The sequence below is a fragment of the Macrosteles quadrilineatus genome, unplaced genomic scaffold, assembly GCF_028750875.1.
Source record: "Macrosteles quadrilineatus isolate MER2022 unplaced genomic scaffold, UCM_ALF_1.0 Scaffold_6__1_contigs__length_79288215, whole genome shotgun sequence".
Classification (NCBI taxonomy): domain Eukaryota; kingdom Metazoa; phylum Arthropoda; class Insecta; order Hemiptera; family Cicadellidae; genus Macrosteles; species Macrosteles quadrilineatus.
In genome coordinates, this window is record NW_026542599.1 from 46,048,593 (window position 1) to 46,076,332 (window position 27,740).

At 35.3% G+C, this 27,740-nt stretch overlaps 1 protein-coding gene across 6 annotated transcripts in view; it reads left to right on the plus strand.

Annotated features, from left to right (window-relative positions):
* Positions 1 to 27,740, plus strand: part of LOC128996486 (SLIT-ROBO Rho GTPase-activating protein 1-like) — a 195,342-nt gene that overhangs the window by 141,998 nt on the left and 25,604 nt on the right. For all 6 annotated transcript variants that reach the window (XM_054421850.1, XM_054421854.1, XM_054421852.1 and 3 more), the window contains exons 2-4: positions 15,384 to 15,567; positions 24,344 to 24,509; positions 25,355 to 25,576. In XM_054421850.1, the coding sequence (XP_054277825.1) occupies positions 15,384 to 15,567; positions 24,344 to 24,509; positions 25,355 to 25,576 (572 nt within the window). The remainder of the gene's footprint in view (positions 1 to 15,383; positions 15,568 to 24,343; positions 24,510 to 25,354; positions 25,577 to 27,740) is intronic.

Below are 27,740 nucleotides of genomic sequence, written 5' to 3' on the forward strand. Positions count from 1 at the left end.
ACAATACCATTGCATTTGAAGATCGAAAATACTATCCTCTTGCAAAATATTGTCCGTTTTAACAAGAGTTTTTTTCTAATTACAACCAATAAAACATCTTCGCAACAAAGCGCATCCATGAAATAAGTTTGAAATGTAACAACACGCACTCCTTTACCGGAAGGTAACGTAACTTAGTCTTCAGCATAGTGATGATAAAATCTGAAGGAATTTCTTTTATACTGTAGAGCAACTTAATGCATGCAAGAATATCTAACTGTGTATTTATTAACAAATTTATATTGTTGGTGTTAGAACATGCGTATCAAATATTCGTAGCCTGTAAAGCCTATTGAGTGGATGTAGGTTAATTCATTACAGTTAAAGCAATCATATTTTAAATCATTTTGTTTTCATTGCTGTATAAATTAAACTTCCTTTATTACCAAATTAGCCAAGCTTCACACACCTTTATACAGACCCAATAAAACTTACTTGAATTATGATTAGGGAGATTGAAACGTAAATTACCCTTTTCAACCCCCTACTGTCGCCGAGGGCAAAGTAACACATTTCCGTTGTGTTTGTCCCACTATATTGCCCGGATCGGCCGGAACTCCCGGGGCGAGACACCCTTACCAGCATGAGGGTTGTAATTAATTTATGATCAGAGTGGAGACAAGAAAAGTCCAACACGAATGATGGTGTCTCGGTATTTGCTCTCCCTCCAGTGACAAGTGATAAATTGTAATGTCATTCGGGATCATTTGAAGAAGAGTAGAGAGGGTGTCATATGAAAAGGAGAAAGGACTGGTGGGTGTCATTTGAAGAATAATTGAAGAAAAGAATACAGAGTGTCATTTTAAAAGGAAAGGAAAGAGTGATGTAAAAGAGTAATAGAGTGTGGGTCAATTGAAGAGGTAACAAATGAGTACCCACAAAGAGGAATCGTATATGGTTGGCATTTTTAGAGATGAAGGTAAAATGTGCAGGATTAAACAATATTACCCAGTATTAGAATTATACAGCATATCTACTACAATCTATTCCATTATCATTATCAATATAGATGGGGATACTGCATAAGTGCATATGTCAACCCAAATTTGAATGAAGGATGAGTTATTTGTCGTAATAATTATTTTGTGTATGAGTTGAGCGCAATACTGAAAACATAGTATTTGGAAGTGGGTGTTAGAAAGAAAGAGATTTTGCTTCTTACAGATAGTGAGTGAATACAAAAACTAGTTTAACTTTGAGTATTTTTTATTACTTAGAGTTTTGTAGTTCCCTTGAACTCTCTGGAACATTCACCAGACTCAGGCAGGAATTTAAGAGAGCAAGTGGTTTACACCTGTTGATGTAAGATTTTATGGTTGTTTACACAGAGATTACGGTAAGATTGTATACATTTATGGGTCTTTTAGTTGTGGTACTAAATCTTATCTTCAGCACCTTTTTATCATGTTTTTGCTGTTAAGCTATGTCAATGACTTTGAATTTTCTCAGTAGTAATTTGTATAATTGTATATGAAGTGTTTGACGCAAGTCCGATTATGCTTGAGCGCGCTAATAGGGATTTAAGTTTGTACTTATTTTTAGTAAAATTCTACAATGCGCGTTTTTTACTCTTTGTTTTTAATGGCAGGGTAAACTATAGTTTTTGTAATGGAGCATTAACTTTTAAGATTTTAAAATAACTACAAGTTAATCTGTAACAAAGCTACATGGCTTCCACTCCATTTCACACTATTCCTTAATTCATATTTAGGTTAAATTGCGGATAGCTGCTTATATTAATCGGTAAATAGAAAAAAGGTAATATTATAATTATAATTATAATTTTAGTGGTGAATAGTTGGTAATATTGATTAATAGTTAAAACCAAAATGCATTAAACAAACTTTGGACAGGAGCATACTTTAAACCCGTCTTTTAGGTTATCTATACACGCTTTTCCGTAAGTATTAAAAACGTATAAGGATAGGGTTTAATGTACGGTTATTTGTTTGGCAAGGTTTTTTGTTTAGAACCCTTTAAGATGTGTAATTCACTGCAGCTCGATGGATAGTTCTGAACTACATATTCAGCATTTTAGTTCATCGTACAATATAAGTTGCCCATTCTGGTGTCAGCAGTCGAGTCTAATGTCCAGTTAACAAACTTACAGGTGAATGACCTGTCTGTCTCATTCAAACTGTCCAACTTTTATAAGGAAATTTAACTAAAATAGGGTTTTAGAGCTGATCTTTAGGCTCTGTAGTTTGTCTTGTAGTTTAATTGAAACTGTTAAGTGATCATTCTAGTGTAATGGGATTCACGGCGATTGGAAAGATGCTTGATTTCATAAACTTTTTCTTATGTATAAAAGACTCAAGACGCATTGGACAGTGTACATTCGCGCTATCTTGGTCATGTCTAATGTACGGCGCTGCCCCATGCTGTGGGCTGAGCTGTCAACAATGTGATGTGTGAGGGTGTTTTCATCCCTTGGAGAAAAGCAGCTGTCAGAACACTCAACAAGGGGGTGAAAACATGGAAACCCTCTTTAAATTAAATATAATACTTTTAAGATATTTTCGCGTGGCGTGTGAATTTTTATAAATCTAGGTGGATAGCGTTTTAATATAAAAAAGATTTTACTGTTTGTTTGATATGTAAGCGTTTTTACGGTTTATGCTTGTTAGAATGTTTGTTAGAAGATAAAATAATCGCAATTATAGTGGAATAGAATACAGAATAGGACAGAAACAACTAGTCGGGTGGGGCGGGGCATGCGGCAACCAATCAGCTTTTAGAAAACTGTCCACTGTTGCCAAGTTGTGCCACGCACTCAGTCTCTGCCCGATAGCCGACCTGTGCGTTTCTAGTATACCCTCCTGTTTTGTCAAGAATTCGTCTATGAACTGTGTTTCGCCCAATGAATACGGACAACAGTACGCGACGTGGACGACCACGAGTACACGTGAAACGTTTGCGATATCGTAACGTCGGACGGGCCTTTACGTTCCTTTACGTAATGCAAATATCTTGATAGGCCTATATAAAAATGTCATTGTCCCTTAAAAATTTTATTTAAGTTTCATACGTCAATATTTTCTTTTGTAAATATTTGTATGTAACAATTTCCAGTGCAATGTAATAATATTTTCTAATAAAAATAGTTATGTCATTTTGGCAATAAATTGGCAGTCATGTTATATATTTCCCTTTTTACCTGGTATGTTTTTTGAGGATTTCTAGAGTACCTACATTAGAAGTTTTTTTTGTTATAGAAGATTGAATATATCGTATGACTATTTTAATGAATGCAACACATAACGTAATGTATGTAAACGTTAGTTCAATTTTCTTAAATTCAATATAAAACTAACGGACTTTTTTGTCAAATCACAATATTACAGAAATGTCTTCGTCACTATTGAGCTACCTGTTCTCCGTAAGTTTAAGTTCAGTCGAGTGGCAATAATAAGATTAACGGAGTGAGGGTCACAATAGATGTTCAAAGAAAGGCAGCTTTGGGGTAATTCCTAAACATTGACCAACTTCGTTTCCTAAACACAACCAAACTGTTGCTGTAAATGTTTAATATGGAAGATTTTACCTTCTTCATTTCCATGTTAATTTGTTTTATGTATCAAACTATAAGCAGGGCAACAATTTACAAAATTTTTAGAACTGCTATAAAAGTTTTTGGACCATATGTATTCATTTGCTCTTATTGTTACGGTGATTTGTTTAAAAATTGGGGTTGACAAACGTTTGACTATAGGCAACATATTTCCAGAGACTTGTAAAGGTGACCCTATATAAAATTTATTTTCATTTTATATTTATTAATTGTATGTTAATATATTTTTCAAAAACTAAATCTAGTACCGGTAGTGGTTTTGGTCATTAATTGTGCAAATAATCTATCCATAATCATGTAAGGGATGAATGTATCTTCCATGTGATATAAACATGACAACACTGACCAACAAGAACGAAGTGGCAACGTCGCATCCCCTACCTCTTCAGAGGCCAGTCCTATTCTGTATTCTATTCCACTATAAATTTAGTTAATAATAAATATTAGCTGTTTTCCTCAAAGTAGCCTACATTTTTTTATCCCTTTTGCCTTTCTTTGACTTAATTGAACAAGGGGAAAAAAATGTTCACTTGCCTCTCCGATTTATTTTATTGTTTCTGTTGTTATTTCTGTTTGTTTTAATTGTTTTATTCTTCACTTTACAAGGTACACTTAAGTGGTAGAAATACAGATAAGCATACAGTACTCCGCTTTTAAAATAGTAAGCCTATAGATTACATTGCGTTTGTAACTGAATATCAAGCCGTATTCACTTGTACTGTGTATAATGACTATATCTGACATGTTATCTACTGTTTGCAGCGACAACAGAATTAAAATTTTATTTCTGTGGTCGCTGGCTGTTTGTGACATAACCAAGGGTCCCATTCTTCCTAGCGTTCCTGCACTCACTCAACGATCACATTGGTCTTATGTGATCGTTGCACCAACTAGAATGGTGGTCCGCAACAGGTTACCTTATCCTAAACAGGTTAAGATTAAACATGTATAAGATAAAAATATCCCAACACAATCTTAGAGACTTCAACTTTTTTGTGTAATCATAAATACTCTGCTGAGTATTCACTGTAAAGTGTATGATGGCAATGTTTGACCTATGTTGGATAGTTGGACCATGCTGGATGTTGAATTTTGCCGTGGTCCGATCATCATACCACCCTCAACCAACCAATCAGAACACAGCCTGACCCAGCTATTCCTTCCTCAGTCTGAGTTTACCATGAGCTCCCTTGATGTGACTTAGCTTGTTGTATATTCATTGGATTAAGTCACAAAATTTCCTGTTTATCCCCTACTGCAAATAACACTCCTAACTTCTCTCTTACCTTGAGAATTAACGTGCAACATGTATTTCTCCCCCGCATTCTCCCATCGTTCGAATACAAAATATTACATCAAGTCCCTGTCGCCTTGTGTTACAATTTGAAATGCATACATACGTAAATGTGTTCAAATGAAAAATTGTGTACCTCACAGTACCGTTATTCCAATTCCTATTTTCATTTAATACCTACTAAAAATATCTCGTTTTTTCCTGTAATATCTTGCAATTACCCCTAATAAGAATTGTTCATCTTCAATCCCTGTTTTAACTTCGTACAACTGCAGCTTTTTGGTATCACAATATTAGATTACTCAAGCCGAATTTGTGTACCATATTTACTAAGATACCCAATCTTTGAGATACCATGCCGCAGTATATTATAAAAGTTCACTGACCTTTGAATTCCTCTACATCTTGCCTCTAAATCCTTCCAAATGTACAAACTTTACAGCTTTGTCAACTAACTTTCCTAGCAAATGATGTTAGACTTTCCTCTTTGACTCGCAAGTCTTACAAAGTAGTTTTATGTGTCTTTAGCTTTCTTCTTCTCCTGATTTGTTTTTAATTCAGTTTGTAGAACTTGCTGACTGTTTCAATTGCACTGAGCTTAGAATCCTCTTTACGAGATCACTCAACAATACATGTGATATTTATTTGTCAAATATTGTTCTGCGCTATTTTTTCGTATTAAATATGGCCTAGTCAAACGATCTGTATACAGTATACCTAAATAATCAACATTATATTCAATAATACGAATTTCTTTAGGATTCCCTAAAAGGTTGATCCACAGGTAGGCGCCTAAACATCAGGTTGCGTTTTTGTATAGCTAAAATTAAATCCATCAGAGTGAAGGGCTTTGAACTCGAGACTTTTAGCTATCACGTTGGCTATAACAAAAAGATGTCAATTGTTTGAAATAAAATAATAATTACAACGCTTTTAAATGCATTCACATCAATCTAAGAATAAAGTTTTAATGGTGTTTTAATCAAATTTACTTCCACTGTTTCAGGCGTTAAATGAATACATAAAAGGTCAATTTAACAATATTATTTTATTATTGTGTGGATTTACGTGCTTTATGCCGTATAAAGCCTGTGGAATGCCTATATAACTTAACGACCAACATAGCGTTTTCCGCCGGAGCTGGATTTCATGTTTTATATATTCAGCCACGCATGTCGGAATGTTAATAAAATCACTCTTTTCATTTGGAGTTTGCGACGAGCGAAGCCTTTTATACTGGACAAAGGATTGCTGAAATTAGAAATGGAAAACCCCAAGCGAAGGTGCGTTTTAAAATAGTACTTTATCTTATTTAACTTCGGATTTTGTAATTGATCTAGGAGAGTAAAGGGTGTACATAGACTTGTTAACAAATTTTGACAATATTTGATAATATTGTATTGACAATATTGTAAAATTGTAACAATATTTGGATGGCAAGATACCTATCGAATATTGCAAATGCATCCCTAAACCGTTTTCAACCCCCTGCCCTGTAACAGCTGAGTATAACAACCGCTCCACCCTCTTTGGTCGTTATATAGGTGAAGTATGAGTTATTCTCTTGGTGGTTTTGAATGTTTTCAGTCAGAATGAGGTTTATTTAACTGTACTTGAGGCACGTGACTGTTCTAACGTAGCGTGTAACCTTAGTCGATACCATCCGGGTTCAAACCCCGCCAATTATCAATGTTAGTACAATGAATAACTCACGATAATTTTATGTGAAATTTATTGAATTTGTTGATTATTCGTTTGATTTGAACCCAAGACCTGGAGGAACGACGTCCCGCTCTCAACTCGACCATTACTACTGCAGTCTCCTCTAACCTCCAGCAGGGTCAGGGCCAGGTCTTCAACCTTGAGATTGACATTCACTCGTTATTGCCATTGCTATTGTTTCTCTCTCACATTACCTTTTGTCTCCCTCCATCGAATACTGCGATCCATGGTGGACGGATAACATTATGTGTGATACTCATCCATATTGCAAACAGAAAATAACATGAATGTAACTGTCATATAAGTGTATCATTTAAAGTGAACCAATAGCTAACTTTTTTATTATGAGATATAGAGTTAACTTCTTATGGGACACTTTCCTTAATTTTTTAGGTTAAAAAAATAGCTATCGTTCACTTTAATTGAGCCACCCTGTATATTTATTTGATTGTTATTGTTTTGTTTTATCCTCCCACCATGACTACGATCTTTCTTGAATAGTTTCACCATTGACTCTAGATACTGGAGAATGCCTCGATGTGGACGAGCTGTTGAACTACCGGTACTATGGGAAAAACTGGATCAGATTAAACTAATTTTAGGGGTTTTTCGTCTGGTTTATTTGCACGGCGTTTTGTTGTTCATTATCTGTTTCTTGTATATTTGACAAAAACAACTTTTTTTATACAAATTGCTTGTACCGTTGCATTATAACCGAATGGCAAAGCATAAATCGTAAAATAAACAATAGAGATACAACATGTACTCACATTATTTGTCCATTTAGACGTCACCAGCACGTAACATATAATTTAAATGCCCCATGTAATAATGGAAGCTTAACTTTAAGCCTGTGTTTGTTTTAAAGATATACTATCTAATCTTACATACCTAATTGCTATATTTAACTACGACTGCTAGTCATATCCTGCTCATATTGTGGTGATAAATCACCAACTTAAACACAATCAGAAAAAAACACTAATGATTTGTTTGAATAAGTTAGAGAAGCGTACTTTGCATTGTTGCATTGCCATTATTCTTGTGGAACGGCATTATGAAGGACAAGATCTCCTTTAATTAAAGTTTCTGACAAGAGTCAAGGGGACACTCAAACTCAAAGTTTCCACTTCCTGTAGGGGAGTCTCTGACGTCTCTGACCGGATATGACAGTTCAACCCTCACAAACTACCCTTCTGACGTTTTAATAACTATCCAGTACAAGTCAGACTTATGTTTTATTTTAACTCGTTGCTTTTAAAATTTTCTTTCTTTGTTGCGTTCAAATTGTCGCAAAAGAGATGATATCAGTATATTGTACCTTGGCTTTGAGTGCTGCAAGTAGACTTGTTATGTTATTCCATTGTTAAATATGAAACTTGACTTATGAGTTTACTACCCATGTGTTTTAATAGCATTTCGGATCAACTCAAAATAGTTTTGAATCATTATTTTTTGTATCTTTTTCACGTTCGGCGTTCTTCACTCGTATAAGACATCAATATACTTACTATACAACTAGTATGTATTCGTGTTTTGCAACGGTGTGTAGTGTGCATACAATTATGAAATACAACACAACTCCTACTGTATTACACGTTAATAAAGAACGTTTAATGTTTTCTATTCTCAATAGTTAAAAAAATAAAACAACGTGTAGCGTTAACATTTTAGTAACAGTTTTCCGGAAAAAGACCTTATTGGCTTGAGATGCATTATATAGCAAAACTCAAGTGAACTTGTGTCCAATATCGCGTCAATTTTTTTTTTAATTTCATATTTTAATTTTAATTGAGTGAGTAAACACAAAATTATAAAAACAACAGGCTTTAAGTTTTACAATAGGATGAACAATTAACAACTTGAAATTGTCTTTGTTGTACTGTTGTAACGTGCGGTGAGGCGGTAAGGGGGAGATCCAAAACAGCTGACTGGGTGACGTCACTGTGACAGGTCACTTGAAAGTTGCGGTTTCCCCGAACCTCGAACCATCAACCTCTTGGACAGACTCCTCTAACACACGCCAGATGCTGTGACGTCACCCGGTGACATGTCTGATTCAGCGCCTTGACTTTCCGTTTCTGTTAGTTTGGGCGATTGCATCACATCTTTGGCCATATAAAGTACTAGACCAGAACTACACAGAATCTATGTTTGTAGTTCTGGTAGTACACATCCCATCCCATGTATAATATTTGTTCTACATGGTAGGCATCCCATATGTGGATGTGGGGTTGATGATTTTTTATTGTAACAAAATAGTCCAATGAGTCACTCGTAAAACGTGTTACTGTACTATTCAAATTATATTTTCTCTTGTAGTCTTATAAACTTTTACAATTGATATTACTTGAAAATAATTTTAATCGCGTATTCACTCGATACAACCATAGACAGAACTTAAGGAATCCCATTCTTCTTTAAAGCTGTAGCCAGTTTTGGAATAATAAATTGCGTTGTTGAATTGGGATTTCGGTCCAATGCGTTGACTTTCCAAACCTAACTGAAGGGACAAGTAAGATGTATACCTTTGTTTGTAGTTTGTATACATGTATATAATATGTTGTAACCTAACTGGACAGAAACTACTGTTGGCCTCCGGATCACTGGTGTAGTTTTTCCCCCTAGGACGCTAGGCACGAGCCCGGAATTGTTTTTCACATTACTTCAGGCTAGACCTAGGGGTTGCGGCATTATTACTTATATAAAATCCATTGGTGACTTGGCAGGATTTGAACCTGGGACCGAAATCTTTAGACCAGCTCGCTCCCCAGGATCACTGGTATAGTAATAAATAATGGTTTAAATACCTCCCTTATACTGTTATAGTGATCCTTAAAGATTAAAGTTATTTAAAACAATATCTAAAATAAACAAGTAATTATTTAAGAGAGAAAAGAATTTTTTTATAAAAATAAATACATCTGCCTTAAAAAAACGGTTGCCAATGACACAGAAAAAATGTTACACATAAAACATTGAAGGATTATACAGCTATAAGACTGATTACTTTTGATGTTTGCCATATAGATGATTTCTCATTATGGTCAATGAACCTCTTAATTCACAAAAATTTTGACAATTTTTTAATATTATGTATTTAATATTATTATAATAATATTGTGTCACAATAACAAAAACTAAAGTAAAAAATCGGATTTAACACTCCTGCATTGGCTCCTTTAACTATATTCTGAATGTAAATTGCTACAGATGGTCCACATAGGCCCAATGAGATGTCTACTTCGGTATATAAAAGCCAATGATGTTAACCACGCTATGCACCTATTGCAAGTGCCAATGAATGCTCAACACGGTTTTAACGGTAATTTGTTCACCAATTTATGTATTTCCCCACCATGATCGCACATTAACTCAGATTAACGACTGTAAATCCGCAGCCCTCTGTTAATCGGTTCATTTAATGACAGGTGTGCAACATTTTACGTTGATAAACTGAGACGTGACGTGATTTACGCGTGGCAGACGCCTCGCGTAGTTTACAGCTGTTTCGCTAATGTCAAACTGTCTGTGTAAATCATCACGGAATTACATGTTAGACAGTTCGATGACGGATTGGTAGAAGGGTACTCAGTATGTAGGGTTGTGTGGATTACCATGTGTCGTTGTTAAATGTGTGGTGTTTTATGGAAGTGTATAATTTATTATTTTATTTGTGGTGTTTTAGTGCAGGGCTAGCTCTAGAGATGTAGTCTAGGTTAATTTGGTTTTGTAGACTAATAGTGTGGATTGTACACTTTCCCTTATACTGGTTAATTTTTTTATTACTTTTAACTAAGAATGTATAGGCTGAAGGTAATTTTAAAGTATAATTCCGTCCGGAATGCCCAAAAGGCGTTCTGATTATTTTATTCTATTTCGTCGCATTTTACCAACCCCTGTCAGTTGTATTATATACTTTTGGATACTGAAGTATACATGTATGGACCAGCTGTAGCCAATTTGTTATCCAAGTATTGTTTCGAAAAAGGTTGTTTTTTTGCATATTGTAAATGAAAAATGACAAGAGCGAGCTCTCTGAGAGCCTTAAGTCAACTACGTATTATGTTCAATCTAGACTGAATACACTTAAACACGGACATCTAGTGCATCTATAGCATTGCCAATTGTCTAGGAGAAGGCCTATACTGTTGTAGTTCAGTCACAGTCACAGTGTACAGATTCTCTCGCCACAGTCTCGCTCTGTGGGATGTTCAAGTTGTGGTTTTCCTCTTTCATAGTCCGTCGACCCTCGTGTTTTGGCAACTACTTGTTTACTAGTTGTAACAAAAGCAAACTATCAGGGTTCCAACGTTAACCGTTGTGCAACAAAGCGATGATAACGTCAAATCGCCTGTGAGTTTAAATAGTTTTCAATACCATTCGATTTGATGGGAGGAATGGCATTAGTGCTAACGGGAAACGTTGTGAATTACAGCATATTCATTTACATTAAATGTTATTTACAATAGCATAGTTACATAAATTAAAGTAAAAGTCCATGTTTACAATTCATTACTTTCTGAGAACTATGATAATTGAATAAGCAGATCTGTTACATCTGGTCCACATGGTATAGAATATAGATGGTGTGATATCTACATCAGTATCCCACCAAATAATCAATGGTAGTATTTCCATGCAAAAAAGGTTTAATCCTTATTCAGGAAATTGTAGCTAGAAAAATACCTTAAAACTGTTTAATGGCAGCTTTTCGAGAGCGAGAAAATATAATTACCTGGAATTTTCTGTTGTCGTTTAAAGAAAATGACAGTTGATTGATTAGGCTCCTGACCGTCTTTCTTTGTATTCTACCTCAACCATCAACCAAAGGTGTATGACTAGCATATCCAAGTGACAACAAACATTACCATTCTTACAAATCCTAATAGACAGATTCTATGAAACCCAATATTTCGCTGACGTACAATAGCGCTAGTTCCTCGACCCTGTCAAACCAAAACATCGCAGGTTTGCCCAATCATGTTCTAAGTGTTGACTGTTATCAGAGTTACCTAACAACGCCTGGGAGTTTCCTGGTACTTCTGTTACTAAACGGAGGTGTTGGCATTGTTTTGGTATTGGCGTGGAAACTGGAACGGGACACACTGGAAAGTGTTTCATTACATAATATTGGGCTGAGCTGGTATATCTCAGTAAGTGGTATAAAACACGAGGCTGTTTTTATTGGAGATCCAGGTTAAAGCTTATGGCTGGCCGATGGCTAGAAGTTACAGTATGTAGTAATATTGTGAACCGGTGGTACGGAGTCCACCAGCTCCAACTATGCCCTATTCAACATTGCCATGAGTCCAGAGACGAAACTCATCAATATAATTCAGCCTGACGTTTTACATCCAGAGCTAATTTATTTGGACAGTTTTATGCGTGTTCGCGTCAGGAAGGTGTCAAAACAGCTGTTTACCCCTCCCTGCGATGACCACATAGGTGTGGGAACGCCATACACACCTGTCGTTTATAATTAAACTGTCAACGAGTGCATGGTATCGTTATTCATATTTGTGAGAAAATTGTGATTTGAACTCCTGAAAATACAGCCCAAATAACATTTTTAACTCTGGGTCTTTTGGGTATAGAAAATTGATCCCGGGATCAGGCGAAAATCCCAGTATTAACACGATACTAAAAGCTATAGTATTGAAAAATTCATAGAAACCCTATTGGATAGAAAAATCACCAGGGAAAAGCTATGGAAGTACTGTACTATTATATACTTTAATACAAGCTATGTCTATTTGTGATGGTGAAAATTGTATCTATGTTTTCGGGGAGCGAGCTGGCGTAGTGGTTAGAGCGCGGGACTTCAGTCCCTGAGGTCCCGGGTTCAATCCCCGTCAAGTCACCAATGGATGTTATCTAAGTGATAATGCCGCAACCCCTAGGTCTAGCCTAAAGTAATGTGAAAAACAATCCCAGGCTCGTGTCTAGCGTCCTAGAAAAAAAAAAATTCTGTGAGGGTGAAGATTTTATCTTAAATTTGGAATTGGGGACTTGTAGTCCTAAAAACTTGGATTGTTTAAGCCACTATCTCAGGAAAACTCATTATTTCGCTACACAACCCATTTGAAAACTATTTTAACATTGATTTGAAAACTATTTTAACATTGTCCTAATGGGTTGCCAAAAAATAGCTATGGCCTATGTTCGTTTCACAAAATAACAAGGAAAATGTGAAAAAAGTAACATATGATTATAAGAGCCATCGACAGTGAACTGACAAATTACACAATACAGAACGAAGGAAAACGCATTTAGTTTCTATTGAGCAATGATTTATTCGACATTGCGGGAAAATAGTTCTTTTCAATACTTATTATTTTACGTAACTATCTCCCACCAAAATTGTGTTCCCAAGTACCAAACAATTCTTTTCAAGCTTCCGTTTAACAATCAAATAAATAGTGAGGTAAATTTTGGTATAAGTTAGCCTTTGATCTGTTCATCTCTTAAAAAAACGGAAGTAAAAAATATACCAGTTAAAAGTATTTACTCTTACCAGGACACCATAGTTCGCCTTGACGGGAAACGGAGAACCTCTGGCCCTAATCCGCATATAAAAGTTAGGTTAGGTTAGGTTAGATAATATAAATATGGCCCCTGAATTTACGACCGGTGGCCGGGACCACAGATAATAAACTGGGACCCCTACACTCTACACTCCGCCTTGATACCGTAACAGGAAGCGGTTACGGCTATTTTATAAGCCGGGGATTGTTTCGTCTCGATATAAATATACTTCCGGCGTCACGTGCACAAGCCAATTTGTTTGTTGGTTTGTAAACAAACAACTAAACAAACAGCCGCTGCACGGAAGACTGCCATCAAACTACAGACAGTCGCGGGTATTTATACACGACACGACACTGACAAAGAATGTATTTATAGATGTCTGAAGTCAAACTGATGTATCTCTCTATTTATGATCTGACAGTCAGTTAGTTACAAATTGTATTTAAATTAACTGTTTGACCAATTTGTAACTATTTTGTTGTACGATCTTTTTTATCGTTGTTTTTTATAATATTCATTGGCTGTATCCATGGTATAATTATAATATATTTCAGGTACTGAACAATATTACTATTAAAACCGGCAGACACTCAAGCCATCTCGTTAGAAATTTTAAAACTACTTATCCACTTAAACTTCGTTCTGTGAGTTAACTATACGTAACATTACTCAAACCCCAAATATATTTTAGTTTTCTTCGAGATATCTACTATCAATTACATTTCCTTCCATATTGGAATATTCTGATGTATAAGGTTGAAGCTTTACAATAACATCACATATCTTCTTAGCACACACTCACTGTAACACTTACTTATGCACTTCCAATGACAAATATACTGTATCACAAAGTCATGCTGGATCAGGCTTCGCATCAAGCAAAGCGAAGAGTACAATAAGAAACTTTATTATAAATTTCAAGATCGGGACACGAAACCACGATATCACTGCTTTGGGGTTTCAGTCCGCCACAGTTTGAACGGAGCGACCCACTCAACTAAACATTTTTTTACCAATTTGCCAATTGAATTACCATTTCCTCCGTTTTCTACGTACTCGCCACCCATCGATCTCTGTTAATAATAGAGATCGATGTCGCCACCTCACATATGATTGCTACCGGCTGGTTGATTGTGTTATGTAAACTACACCCACGGATTCCCAATTTACACAGCACTACAGAAACACCCTGCCCCTATGGGGCTGGATAAATTAATTTCCTCCCACCTCATGCGTGACTTAGTTATAGATTTTACTCGTAGGGATGGTTTTAAGTTTCTGTTCACGTACTTCGTTTGTTTTAACTGTATGATTATTTCCTGAAATTAATCTCACAATTCATACATTATTAAATCAACTGATATAAACTTTTGTCAACCCCTTGCTACTGTCGGCCTTATTTTTCGTAGATAAATTTGCATGCTCCCACCCTTGCTCATTAATGCAGCTATTAAAATATAATATTTTTTCGTTGAGTTTTACATATAGTCATTTTTAATTTAATTCATGTTGCATGATGTTATGAACTTTGTTTTTCTTACATGCGGATTCTAGATGATTTTCATTATTTTTCACACTAACAGCGTTGCAAGAATATCTCAAATATACCTACTAACTACCAACATCAATATCTGAAATAAATCTACTAGGTACCAACACAAATATCTCAAATAAATCTGCTACTACTATTTCAATTTTTTCTCTCATTTAAACCAACTACCAATTTCATTTTCCTTACTAGCAGCTTCTATCAACCTTATTTCCTACATAATGCTACTTCCACTACTACCAACTACTTTTTTTACGAAGGTACTGGACTATTTTCCTCACTAAGACCACTAGGAACTTCATTTTAATTGCAACTATACAATTTCTGCAATTTTCTACATTTTATGTTTCTCACATAAATTATACTATTGACTTAATTTCCTATTCACCTATTGGTGGTACATCATTTGCTTCACATAGCCTACTAAAACTATAAACAACATCTGTCCCCCATATTGGGAGTAAACTGAATAGTGGTAGAGCGCAGGACTTCGTCTCCGAGGTCCCGAGTACAAATCCCGTCAATGAAGAATGGATTTATGAAAGATATAATGCCGCAACTGAAGTATTAAGTGTACAACAGTTTCAAGCTAGAGCAAAGAGCATACGTCCTAGGTAACGTCCTAGGTAGGGTGGGACAAGACAACAACATTAAGGTGATCTTTGTTATTGTTGCAGATATCCGTCTACAGTTGAACGAACAGTTGAGATGTCTGGACGGACGGATGGAGACCCAGGTCGCTCTGGTGGCAGAGCTACAGGACTTCTTCAGGAAACGCGCCGAGGTGGAACTGGACTACAGCAAGAACCTGGATAAACTCGCCAAGAACCTCAGTCTCAGGCATAAGGAACAGAAACAAAAGTGAGTATCTACAATGCTTGTGGGTTAGGTTAGGTAAGGTTAGGTTAGTTAATGCTAGGTTAGACTAGTAGCATTGACTAAGGATTTACAGTCAATGCTAGTAGGTTAGGTTGGGTTAGGTTAGGTAAGATTATGTTAGGCTAGGTTGGACTAGGTTTGGTGATATTAGTTAAGGTTAACATGTTAGTATCTTAATTTTAATCTTAATGAATGGTTATAGTTTTCGCTTGACAATCAAAAGGCTGCCGGTTCGATCCTGAGAAAACGCAGTAGCTTTTGATGGTTCGAAACTAGACCCGGCTGTCCCTGGTCGTTGGGGCCTCAAATAAATTTAACAGCTGATTTGAGTCAGTAACAAAGCTACACAGATCACCTCTATCCATTTTACATTCATCCTACACTCATATCTGGGTTAAAATATGCACCAGATGGCATCCGCATCTCAATTGATAATGATAATTAGCCATTCTTCGATGCGAGGTGTTAACCTAGAATTTGACAAATAACGTGTTTTAATTGCTGGGAACCCCCCAGCAAATATTGTATTAGTATTAGGATGATCGTTAATCATAGAATTGTCTGTGTTTACATCATGTCATCAATAATATTTCAACCGTCATAAATTACCATAGAACAGTGAAAGTAACCCCCTAGTTTGGCTAAATAGTCAATTGATTTATTTTAGTTATGTGTGGCAGTGTAAAAAATAACAAACGCCTAAAGAAATCAAATGTGAGCGTTGTACTGTTATTATCTTTGCTGCCACACCAAGCTTAAGAGTTTATAAGATCGAGAGCAAATTGTTCTTAGCATGCTGTCTTCCCGTTGATTTGATGGACGATTTAAGAGGAAAACATTCGATCACAAAATAATGTAAAATAGGTTGGTTGGTGTACAGTCGGATACGTGAAATTAAATTCCGGTAGAATCATGTTGATAAGGGTTGGTGATTGATTGCAGACTTTTCGTGTTTTATGATACATCATCAATGTCTAGCACTGAAAAACATGGTTGATGCTGAAACAAAAAAGTGATGCTAATGATAAACCAAAAGCCGAATGAAAACTACGGTTATTTTAAAATGGACTTTTAGTTTCTGAAAAGGATCTTTTCTCGTGAAGCAAGAATCTGATAAAAGACTTATTAACATTATTATGAGCCACCATCAGAAATAACCACTTTGCATTGCCTCATTCTGCTGCATAGCTTGTATTGAATGTGGTACCAGTATCGTCATCTCCCCCAGTTGATGGTTATTGTTGTCTGTTTCTTTTCCTTCCTACAATGGAATATTGTTTGTCATGAGGAAAATTAAAATATTACTGTTGTCGTTCCATTTATACGGACCATTGGCGTTACATCATGCATTACTAAACTCCTCAGTGAAGAATTTACCCATAGAATCTTTTCTAAAATCAAATCAGGGATGTAATAAAATACATCAATTATATTTTTATAGCCATAAATTTCATACTATAATAAATTGGGGTTTATTTTTCCTCATGATATTTCGCTCTTAAACCTTCTAATGAGTTAAAATGATTAGGCTAATGATCATTCGGAAGAAAATAGCTCTAGGCCTATACCTAATCGTATAAAAGCTCAACTTAAAGGTGTTTACGAAACGCTTGAGGAGAGAACGTGTGAAAGAAGCTCATTAGTTGTAAATCGAAACCTCACCACACACAGGGGTTGGATAAATCATTGTGGTGTGGCCCGAGATAGGGCTTCTTGGAGAGTCACATTACGTTCAGCCCCTCATTTATTGCGTGTTTTGGCGCGCCTACACGTTTAAACGTGATAAGAAAATTTCTTCTCTTTCATAAGGTTACAACGGTTGTTTTAAATAAATTTCCCCGATATTAAGTACGTGTCCTTTTCATCTTTAGAGCCAAAACGAAGAATCTGATTCCTAGTGATGACACATACTATTCGTCGATGTTTTTTTAGCTTGTACAATAAAACATGCTCTTTGTATACCACACTTTTATATTCTGTGAATAGCGGTAACGACAACAATTCACCCCCATTCTATTGAGGGGAATCACGGAGCGCCTTTATAGATACTCATCCTAGAGGGGTGTTCTCTAATGTTCAATGGTTGAACCATGAGTCAGCCGCAGTGGCGGACAAATTGCTTTTTGATACCAGCAAATATTTGTCCACACGTAGGTTTATCAGGGGGAGCAACAATGGGCCCTATAATGCTGTGCAAACAGCTCACTATCGCTTGCGCCGTAAGGACTGTAATATTAACAAGACACTGATTGTGTGGCATTATACTGATTGTACAGGTGATTATGTGGCTAGGGGATTATGGTAACTGATTGCCTTCTGTCGCTTGATTTTGGAGGGAAAGAATGTGGAATGGCGAATAAGGGGGTTTGATGTTAATTCACGGAAATATTGAAATCAGTTTTTTATGTTACGCTTTCCTCGTCTTCTGAAATAAAGTTTGGTTACCATACATTTTGATTGTTGGTGTCGCAAAATATTCTGATTGTTTACGAATTTTTAAAATTACGTAAGAGGAAATATTTGTTACTTAAGCCAAGTTAACTTTGGTTGTCTTTGTCCGTATTATTTACATGGTCATCCGTTTAAATCTTTGTGATGTTGAACTGATATAAAAAAAAATCATTTGACGGTAAAATTATTTTAAAATACATCCCTAGAGGAATTAAAAATGAAAATTTTCTCAAAAAGTTTAAATCGTTTGCCTAACTAAAAAAAAATCTTAATAAACATGGTCATTTATTCTCTAAAAGAATTTTTTCCACCTCCCTCAATAATAGGCCTACTGTATTAGACATTAAGAACACATATGTATATAGGGAGTTGTTTGTATTTTCTTATAATTGTAAGCGTCAACACTACAGTATTCAAATTCTGTATTATGTTTACTTCTCAATTAATAAAGAAATTGAAATTAACTGTATAGTTGATCAGCTTTAACATTACTTTTTAATTTTGCAAGTAGATTTTTTATCTTCCGATCATTCTAAGACTTTTTTATGTGTGACTCATGTTCGGTCATGCTAATCGCCGAATTCCTTTCTCTCATTATTATTTGAGTGTAATTATTGCTGTCTGATATACTTATGTGATTGTTTAAAATGAAACTTTTTGTTATTGTTGTAATAGTTTTTAGGTTGGTAAAATAGTGACGATGCTTATAATATAAATATGCTTTCTGAATGCATCCAACATGATTGAAACACATCTGGAAATAACCATCTTCAGCTTAATTATTGACTTTAACGATGATAATTCAATATTACTGGTAATTAATTTTCAATACTTGATTTTAATTCATAGATATGTTTTTTTTCTTGAATCATTACTATTGATGGGTTTCAATGGGTTTCTAATTTGTTATATAGATTACTTGTCTGTTTAATTTGTGTCATCCTTCCAAGAACTATTAGCCATGTCTTTGACAGTAACAGTCACTTTATGTATACAAAGTGATATGCCTAACCAATTATTTATGAACACGTCCAAGTTCCACCAATTAGCGCTCTGGTGAGATAAGGCTCTGATTTCCTTATAAGCCTAATTAACCTTTGTGTAACTAACCCTAATTAATTACTCAACAACCCTACAAATGGTTAAAGGAACCTTCAGTGTTTAAAATGTTAGTAATTTGTGTTATTTAATTTTAATTTGTCGTTGTCAAAATCTGTAAAATATTTTTGCAACATTTGCTGGGTGGGCTGAGGATAGTTTTAACTAGATACATAATCCACATGTGGAAAATATAAAATAAATATATAACAAAATATTTCAAGGCCTGAAAACTCTACAACTGAGAAGTTGTTGAAATGGAATAGATGCTTAACGCTAATAGGTGGCCAAGAGGAAAAGTTTAGAAGATGGATGGATGGATGGAAGAGGGCGTGAAGAAAATTGGTGTGAATTGATTAGTTGAGGGATAGAAGGAAATGGTCTTGTTGCTGTCCAGGCCTATGAATAACTTGAACAGAATAGAAGAGGAAAATGTACGTATGAGAAGTCTACTTGCAGTATCCAAAGTCAATGGTTCTTCCTGCTCCCACCGTCGGAACTAAGTGGAGATGATGTATTCCTATATGGTCGACTACCCTACTCCCCCTGTGACCACTGAACATTAATAACAGGGAGAAATACATCACTCTATACCCATGACTGAGTGTAATTTATATCTAGGTCTTACTTGCAGCCTATGGTGTTTGGCTTTGGTTTTTACCACTGTGATCTACTACACCATATGTTGCTAGATGAAACTCTGGCTGTATAGTCCCTTGTTTGGAGTTATTTGGCAACTACCAGAGAACTGTACTATTCTTGGAATGATGTCATATGGTTTATGATTAGGGTATAATTCTACCATTGGGGTTTTCCTATGTAAATTTGTTGTTCTTGTAGCTGACAGTTTAAAATCCCTTCTATGTCTAGGTTATGCATATAGTTTTATTATGCTACTGCCCTTGGGTATGTAATAACACACACTTTAGGTCCATTCCTAACTTAAAACTTCCATACAATACTTTATTTTCAGCCATAGGAATTGATTTTAATAAAGGGCTTTTAGCTTTTCTTTGTTTTACGGTGGAGAACACCTGGTCTCCTGAAGTTACTGCAACACCAGTACAGTATCCTTCCTACAATTAATTTATTATAGAAATTCCACTATACCGTCAACCATGGCTTGATAAATTTGCCACAATGTAAACAGAGAAAACTTAAGTTTTTGGCTTAATTTTTTTGCTATGAAACGGGTCAATATTTCCAATAGCCACACCTCAAAAATGTGAAGCTCACCAGTAAAAATCATAAAATATGTTATTATAATGCACACTACTGGGTGTTGTAGCTATCCTTTTTTACTCAGTTTCAGATAATTTGGTCCATGTCTTTGTATTATTTTTTTTTTTACAAAATTGACAAACTGGTTTTTCTCATATTACTAATAGATTAAGTTACAGATTTAGTTATGTTTAGTTATAGATTTAAAATAGGGTAGTATTTCTTTGAGCCCCATACTGTTGATATTTGGCATGCAAGTATGAATTATTAAACAAAATTTACTCACTTATTGTTCCATGAAATAATTGTTAACATTTATCTAAACATTAGAGAGTTACATAGTATACAGCATAATTCCTTTAGCCATTGGCAACAAAACTTAAGCAAAGCTGCTAACCAACAACAACTCATATGTCTCTTGTGATCCTCCTCTTTTTCCATCTCTTTTGCTTTCTTTTCTCCTTTCTCATGTCTCTTGTGATCCTCCTCTTTTTCCATCTCTTTTGCTTTCTTTTCTCCTTTCTCATGTCTCTTGTGATCCTCCTCTTTTTCCACCTCTTTTGCTTTCTTTTCTCCTTTCTCATGTCTCTTGTGATCCTCCTCTTTTTCCATCTCTTTTGCTTTCTTTTCTCCTTTCTCATTCTTTTCCATTTTCTCTTTCTCTTCTCTTTTTACACTGCATGTGTCCATCTTTGATAAACTTTCCCTAAAACTTTTTGACAAGGACAAAAATGTAACTTTTTTCACCCTGTTTTCTTCATGGATTTTTCCTTCTAAGTCTGGTTCCTTATTCTCAGTTATTTTATCACTGCCGATGCTCATATTTTCTTATTATCATTGGTTACTCTCAATTAGTTGTGATCGTACTCTAAGGTAACATGACATTTTAGTATGTACGGTAAACTGTAAATTTTGAGGGGCAAAATAAAAAGGTTTTCCATAGAAACACTAAATCCTCAAATTTTGTAAAGTCGTGTTGTTTTATAATTTTTATTATGATAAATACCTATTAAGTTCTGTCATTTGTTGATTACAAAGACTTAGGCTAAGAATGTTTTAGTATTAAGATACTTAATAAGTAGTTGCCTTATCAGTGATTATAACTATAAATCTATTATACTAAACAGTGATTATAACGATAAATCTATTATACTAAAAAGAAACCTTATTTTTATCAAAACCTTGTAATACCTTTTTTATGGCTTTCTACTGTAATAGATAAATAATTGAAATATAATATGTAATCAACATTCAGACAGTTAAACTTTTGGAATTTTTATTTTTTTAAATATTTTGAAAACCATTGGATTGCCAAATGATTGTTTCCATGGTAGAAACTGAACATAAATTTATCACCATTGACTTGAATAAAGTATTGTAGAAATTAGTTGCTTCCATTTTTATACCAAAAGAGAACTAAATTGAATAAGCATTTCATAAAGTGTGCTATTTAGGTGGTCCACATGTCAATGATTGATAATTAATTGATAATATTCTATTTTATACTTTTTAGTTTGCCATACTATGATAAGCAACATAAAACATGCTATACTTTACAAGAAGTAGCTCTTTCAGTTTTGCATGATTAGTAAGGAAACACTATTTTACTGCAGACTGGCAACAACTTTAACACCTCCAATTGTATTGTTTATTGTCTACTTTTTAGGTAAAAGGTTATAAATAAACTCAAGAGGTTTAGAACAACCCTAAATAGAACCTAGTGATATATTTAGAACCATTAGAGTAAATAGCTCAATCAGCTGACTGGGAGGGTTGAAATTGCACAGGAGGAAAGAGGGGACAAAAGGTCCAGGGTGGCATTTACAACAGACTGGTATAATTACTGGGGCCACCCTGGGCTAGGTCTAGTAGCTGAAAGGGACAAAAACTTTGTGTAAAGTAATTCAGGTCCTCCCTTACAGAATTATGGTGGGGAGATTATTATATGGCTACTGATTGAAACGTTTCAGAACTGAGATATGATTTAAAAAAGTTAAGTACACGATATACTAAACATAGCCCCTAAAATATTTATCAGTCAAAGACATTTTTAAGGTATGTTTTTAAGGCATTTGTAGAGTGTCAGTGTGTTTATTTTTTGTTTACTGTTTATTTTACTAATGTAACGTAGTAACTTATATCAATCAAATAAAAGGATAAAAAGAAAATTATCGTGTGGTATTCACTTCATTTTGCTGTTCAAGGAAACTCATTAAAATATGTTGTAGTCTTTAACATCATTAATAAGAAAAAAATACTTTGCAGTACTACTTATAAATAGTTTTATTCATATTTTCACTTCTACTGGCAATTTCTGTTTTATATAAATGTGGACCCTATCCTGGTTCTGTTACTATCTAATGTCCCTCTTTGTTGGATTGCATCAGTAATTATTGATAGCTTAAGGGCAAATGGAACCTGAATCAGTAATCAACAATGTCAACGCCCAGCCCCTTAAAAACCTTAGCAACCAAAGGATTGTCCAAAAGCTATAAACTGCTTTTCCTAATTTCAATTATCTGACGGTGTAATATTTTTTAGTTAAAAAAAAGATCAATATATTGTTCAATGGACCTAGGTATGAATGGGAAGACAGACTAGAAAGTAATCTAATTTTAGACCGGAGTAAGAGTTGTGTCACTAAGCACGTACATTTGGCATTCTACCAGTTAAGCCATGGTTGCCATGGTAGCAGACAGGGTGGATCTACCCTCCCAACCAACCACCAACAACCACTCACTCTGCCATATGACATCTGTACTCTACACAATCATGCTCAACCATTGATTAATTGGTACTACTGTAACACACACTGTGATTTCATTTACAAATTATTTTGTCTACATATAAATTTTCAATCAGCTGTTTTAACTTAAACAAATCGTCAAAACAATTTTTATGCAAGTATAGGCTATTATAAACGAGTGACTTTTATCATTGACTGTAAAATAAATTAATGCTGTAGGCCTATATTGTGGATTGCCAGGTACAAATTTCCATCATAATAAATTGAAATTCCACTGAAACCTAGATAATAAAAGTCAGAATTAGATGTAAATAAAACCTTATTGTTTTTACAATAGAAATAAAAAATATACCGAGCTATGGCTCATTCCCCAGATACTTTCCCTAAAATAAGTAGTACTTTAAATCAATTTTTTTCAAGAGTTGGTCATATTTTTTATGAAGTCTGACATTTGATTGTTTTGTATAATATTAAACATTGGATTTTCTTTGTATGTACTGTATAATACCTAAGCTTATCTAACCATTAACAACTATATGTAAAGGCGGATTTTCCTACCTGCCGAATAAGGCTGCTTTTTTGGATCCAGCTGAACACACAACGGTCAAGTAAAGACGTTTTCCTAGTTGCAGAATTAGTAAAGTAATATTCAATGCTTGCATGACATTCATAATTTTGAAGCCAAATTCGCCAGCTAGGAAACCCAACTTTAAGGTGAGATATAGAGAATGTTGCAGAAATTTAAACTCCGTTATAACAGAGCCAACCTCTACAATCCAAGTTAGCGCTTCTTATGATTTGAGTAATCAAGCTAATACTTTTGACAATCATTCACTGAATTACCCATGTGTCAGTCACATGACTGATTCAGGATAGGAGTTGCAACTATCCATATCTGTGTGAAACCGGTTTTTAAAGTACATTCCTTACGTAGGAGCTATGTATGTCAGCTACTGTTGTTTTGGGATTGGAGATTGAGGAATTGTTTTCCCAAAATGAGCCCAGGTCAAATTGAGTGAGCATTCATTCTCTATCAGCTAAACAGTAGTTGTAATCGTGGATACCTAAGCTGATAACTTTCAGTTGGAAGGTACTGCAAGTTGATTCAGATGATATTCTCTTTCTAACAAATTTTTACTTTAGATCTCAGGAAGAGATGTATAACCGAACACTGGGGGAGCCAGGGAAAAGTAGTAGGCAATAAGTTAACTTCCATTTTACTATTTTCATTTACTATTTCAGGAGGGAGCAGTGGCCGCTGTTCTCCACATACTCGTGTTGGCAGCAATTGGTTACCCAGACCAAGAACCTGAGCAAAGATCACGCAGCTCTCAGTGAGATCTACTCCACACATCTAGTCAGTCGTTTATCACAAGTTATTGAGGATGTTCAGAGGATATACAGGAGGGTAAGTGGTTAAAAATATTTGTTGTGCAGTCCTTAATCATTTCTGCACAGCTTAGACCTCTAAAATTCACCGTAACTAATCTTCCAGGATAGGCTTCCACAGTCATTTATTGTAGAATTGTGGTCTTCTGGTGACGACTGTGTCAAAACCCAAATCACTATCACTTACCAACGTTTCGGCCACTATGTAGAGTGCCATGCACACTGCTCAGGACAACCTGACTCTGCACAGATGACAAATCAAGTCTTGTCATTTGATGACTTCTTGGTTCGTCATCTATGCAGAAGCAAGTTGCTGTGAGAATGGCACTCTACATCAAGGTTGTCACCAGAAGACCACGATTCTGTAACAGTAACAGTAATTCATTCTTCAATTAGTTGGTACAACTTCAACTACTCCACAGGAATTATTTGTTTGTTTCAAAATCGTAAATTATTGTTCATATATTTATTCTCTGTTGTTTTTATGTTGCCATTTTGTTAGATTTACAAAATTGTTTACCTTTTTATGTTTGAATATGTTGTATTGTAACACTAAATCTTAAACTGTGTTTAACATCTTAGGAACTACTTTACGTTTTAGAATAATTAAGGACTCACAATAACAATTTTTAAGAAATCAAGACAAAGCACCTGTACATGTGATTTTCACAAGTTTGTATTTTATGTACACATAAATTATCATTATTATCATCATTCTTAATCTATCTTTTGTTATATAAAATATGCTCGCTTTATCTACCAAATTTCTGCTACAAACTACAATCAACTCTTCCTGTACAAATCATGCACAGACACAACCAGATACAAATAGTTCCAAGATTTTCATGTGTCCCATGATTGCAGTGTCGTGAGATCGGCTACGAGACTCACGAGGAGATCTTGCGGGTGCTGCACGAGCTGCACACCACCATGAAGACTTACCAGGCATACCAGGGCGAGTGCAGACAGGCAGAAGCTAAGTTGAGGCTGGTCGAGAACCAGAGACTCAAGATAGAGCAGAGTCTGCCCAAGGAGAAACTGGACAAGTCTAAGAAGTTCAGGCTTATAGAGAAGGAGGTGCAGAAGGTGAGTGTAGGGGTCTTTGAGTTGATATGGGTATATTCTTAAGTTGACATTGATGTTGTTGAATTGAAATGAATCCATCCTCGAGTTGACAGGGGTACATGTTTGAGTTGATATGGGTATATTCTTCAGGTATAGGGGTATATTCTTAAGTTGACATTGATGTTTTGTTGAATTGAAATGAATCCATCCTCGAGTTGACACGGGTCCATCTTTGAGTTGACAAGGGTCTCTCTAGAGTTGATAGGAGTACAGTATATCCTTGAGGGAAAGAGGTCCATAATTGAGTTGACATAGGTCTATCTTTGAGTTGACACAGGTCCATCTTTGAGTTGACAGGGGTCTCTCCCAGAGTTGATAGGAGTATATCCTTGAGGGAAAGAGGTCCATCACTGAGTTGGCAGCAGTATATTCTGCATTGAGACTAATCCACCCTTGAGTTAACAGAATATTATCCTTTAGTTTGGTCAATCTTGGAGGTGACGATGCCTGTCAGTGAGTTGATAGGGATCAATCCTTGAGTTGCTGCTATTCAAGGGCGGATCCACAATAAATCGTTGGGGAGGGGGCATAACCAAGAGTTCTGTAAGGATCGGTGTTTCCATTTCCTAGGGGTCCTTATTAAAACATTTTGTAAATTTAGAAACCTAAACTTATACTTGCACGGGTGTTCAATCAAATCAGAGATATCTATTGCCTGGGCATTGAATTGCCTCAATTTCTGATCCATATGTCTACTTACTATGTCAACCACTTGGTCATTATATCTTAATTCTTTTACTTTTCGGAGGAGGAAGGGCACATCTCTTCAGGCAGACATTTGTATGTCTCTTTATACTCATATATAAAGTTTTTTTTGTTATTTAACAATAATTTTCTTTACTCTTGATTATATACGTCTTTTGTCACAAGGTCAAAAACTCGTCTTGTTTACTGTTCATTTTTATGCAAGTATTAGACTACCTCTCTCATTATTACAACATATTTATAAATGAACTGCTTTAAATATTAAAGCTTCTTAATTTAAGCCAGGGGCAGAACAATGGAGAGTAAATAATTACGAGGAAGGGTTTGACGGACAAATCCGATGATATTACCAGTTGAGGGGTGCGCGGAAGAGGGTTAAACTTTAAACAATGAAACTCTTCCTAACTTTTCTGGTTGTTTGGGACAACATAATTTGGTTATAGTTGGTTTGAAAGTCTACTTCTTAGTATTTTCTTGATGTTTCCATACATATTTTACCTAAAAGGTTTATGTTTGACTGGTCTTTTAATGTTATATAAAGCTAGGTGATATTAATCTTTTTATTTTTGCATAGCTTACTCCTTTAACCACTAACCGGTTTAATTTGGCCTCGCCACATAACAGTCTGTGCTGCTTCTGATTCAATGTATTTTTTTATTAGATCATCACTCTCATCACTTGCTAATTCATCTTTCCTCCTCTTTTAGTGCCTATGGGTTTTTTTATCCAGATTTTCATTCCTTCTTTGTTTCTTTCAGCTTTAGCTTATTACAGACGTCTGCTTTTTTACTACAGAATTTTTTTATAGGGTCTAAACTCCCTATCATGCTTAATTCTCCACTCCCAATTCTTTTGTCAGTCCCAAGACTTTAATATTTTACTAGCTAATTGACTTTCAACCGCATGTTAGTACCATCAAATCATATTAGTGATTTAATTCAACATATTAACAAGGTACTTAGATTACCACCCCATAACAATTAGGGTGAAGCAGTAATTAGTCAAAATTCTCCCCTCGAGTAATCAGGGTAGCAAGGATGTAATCAGTGGAACAGTTGGACCTTTGTACAGCTCAGTGTGAAGTAGTGGGCGTGGCAACCCTTGTGCAGACAGATGTTCACAATGAACCAAACCCTACCCTGTCATCAAGCGGGTATTGAAATGGGTTTGCAAATGAGTCGGGCAGAAATTCTCCTTTGATAAAAATCTGCATTGAGACTGGGTTGTAAATGAGGTGAAAAAATTCTCTCAAAGTGATATTGATATAATGACATGGGTTTGCAAATGATATATCTCAAAATATAGGGAGTGGTGACAACCTAGGTCTATAAGTTCAGAACGAAATTCACCAAATTTGGGACTATCATTTTGATAGACAACTGGTAACTTAAACTTTTATTAGTTAACTCATGCAATCCAG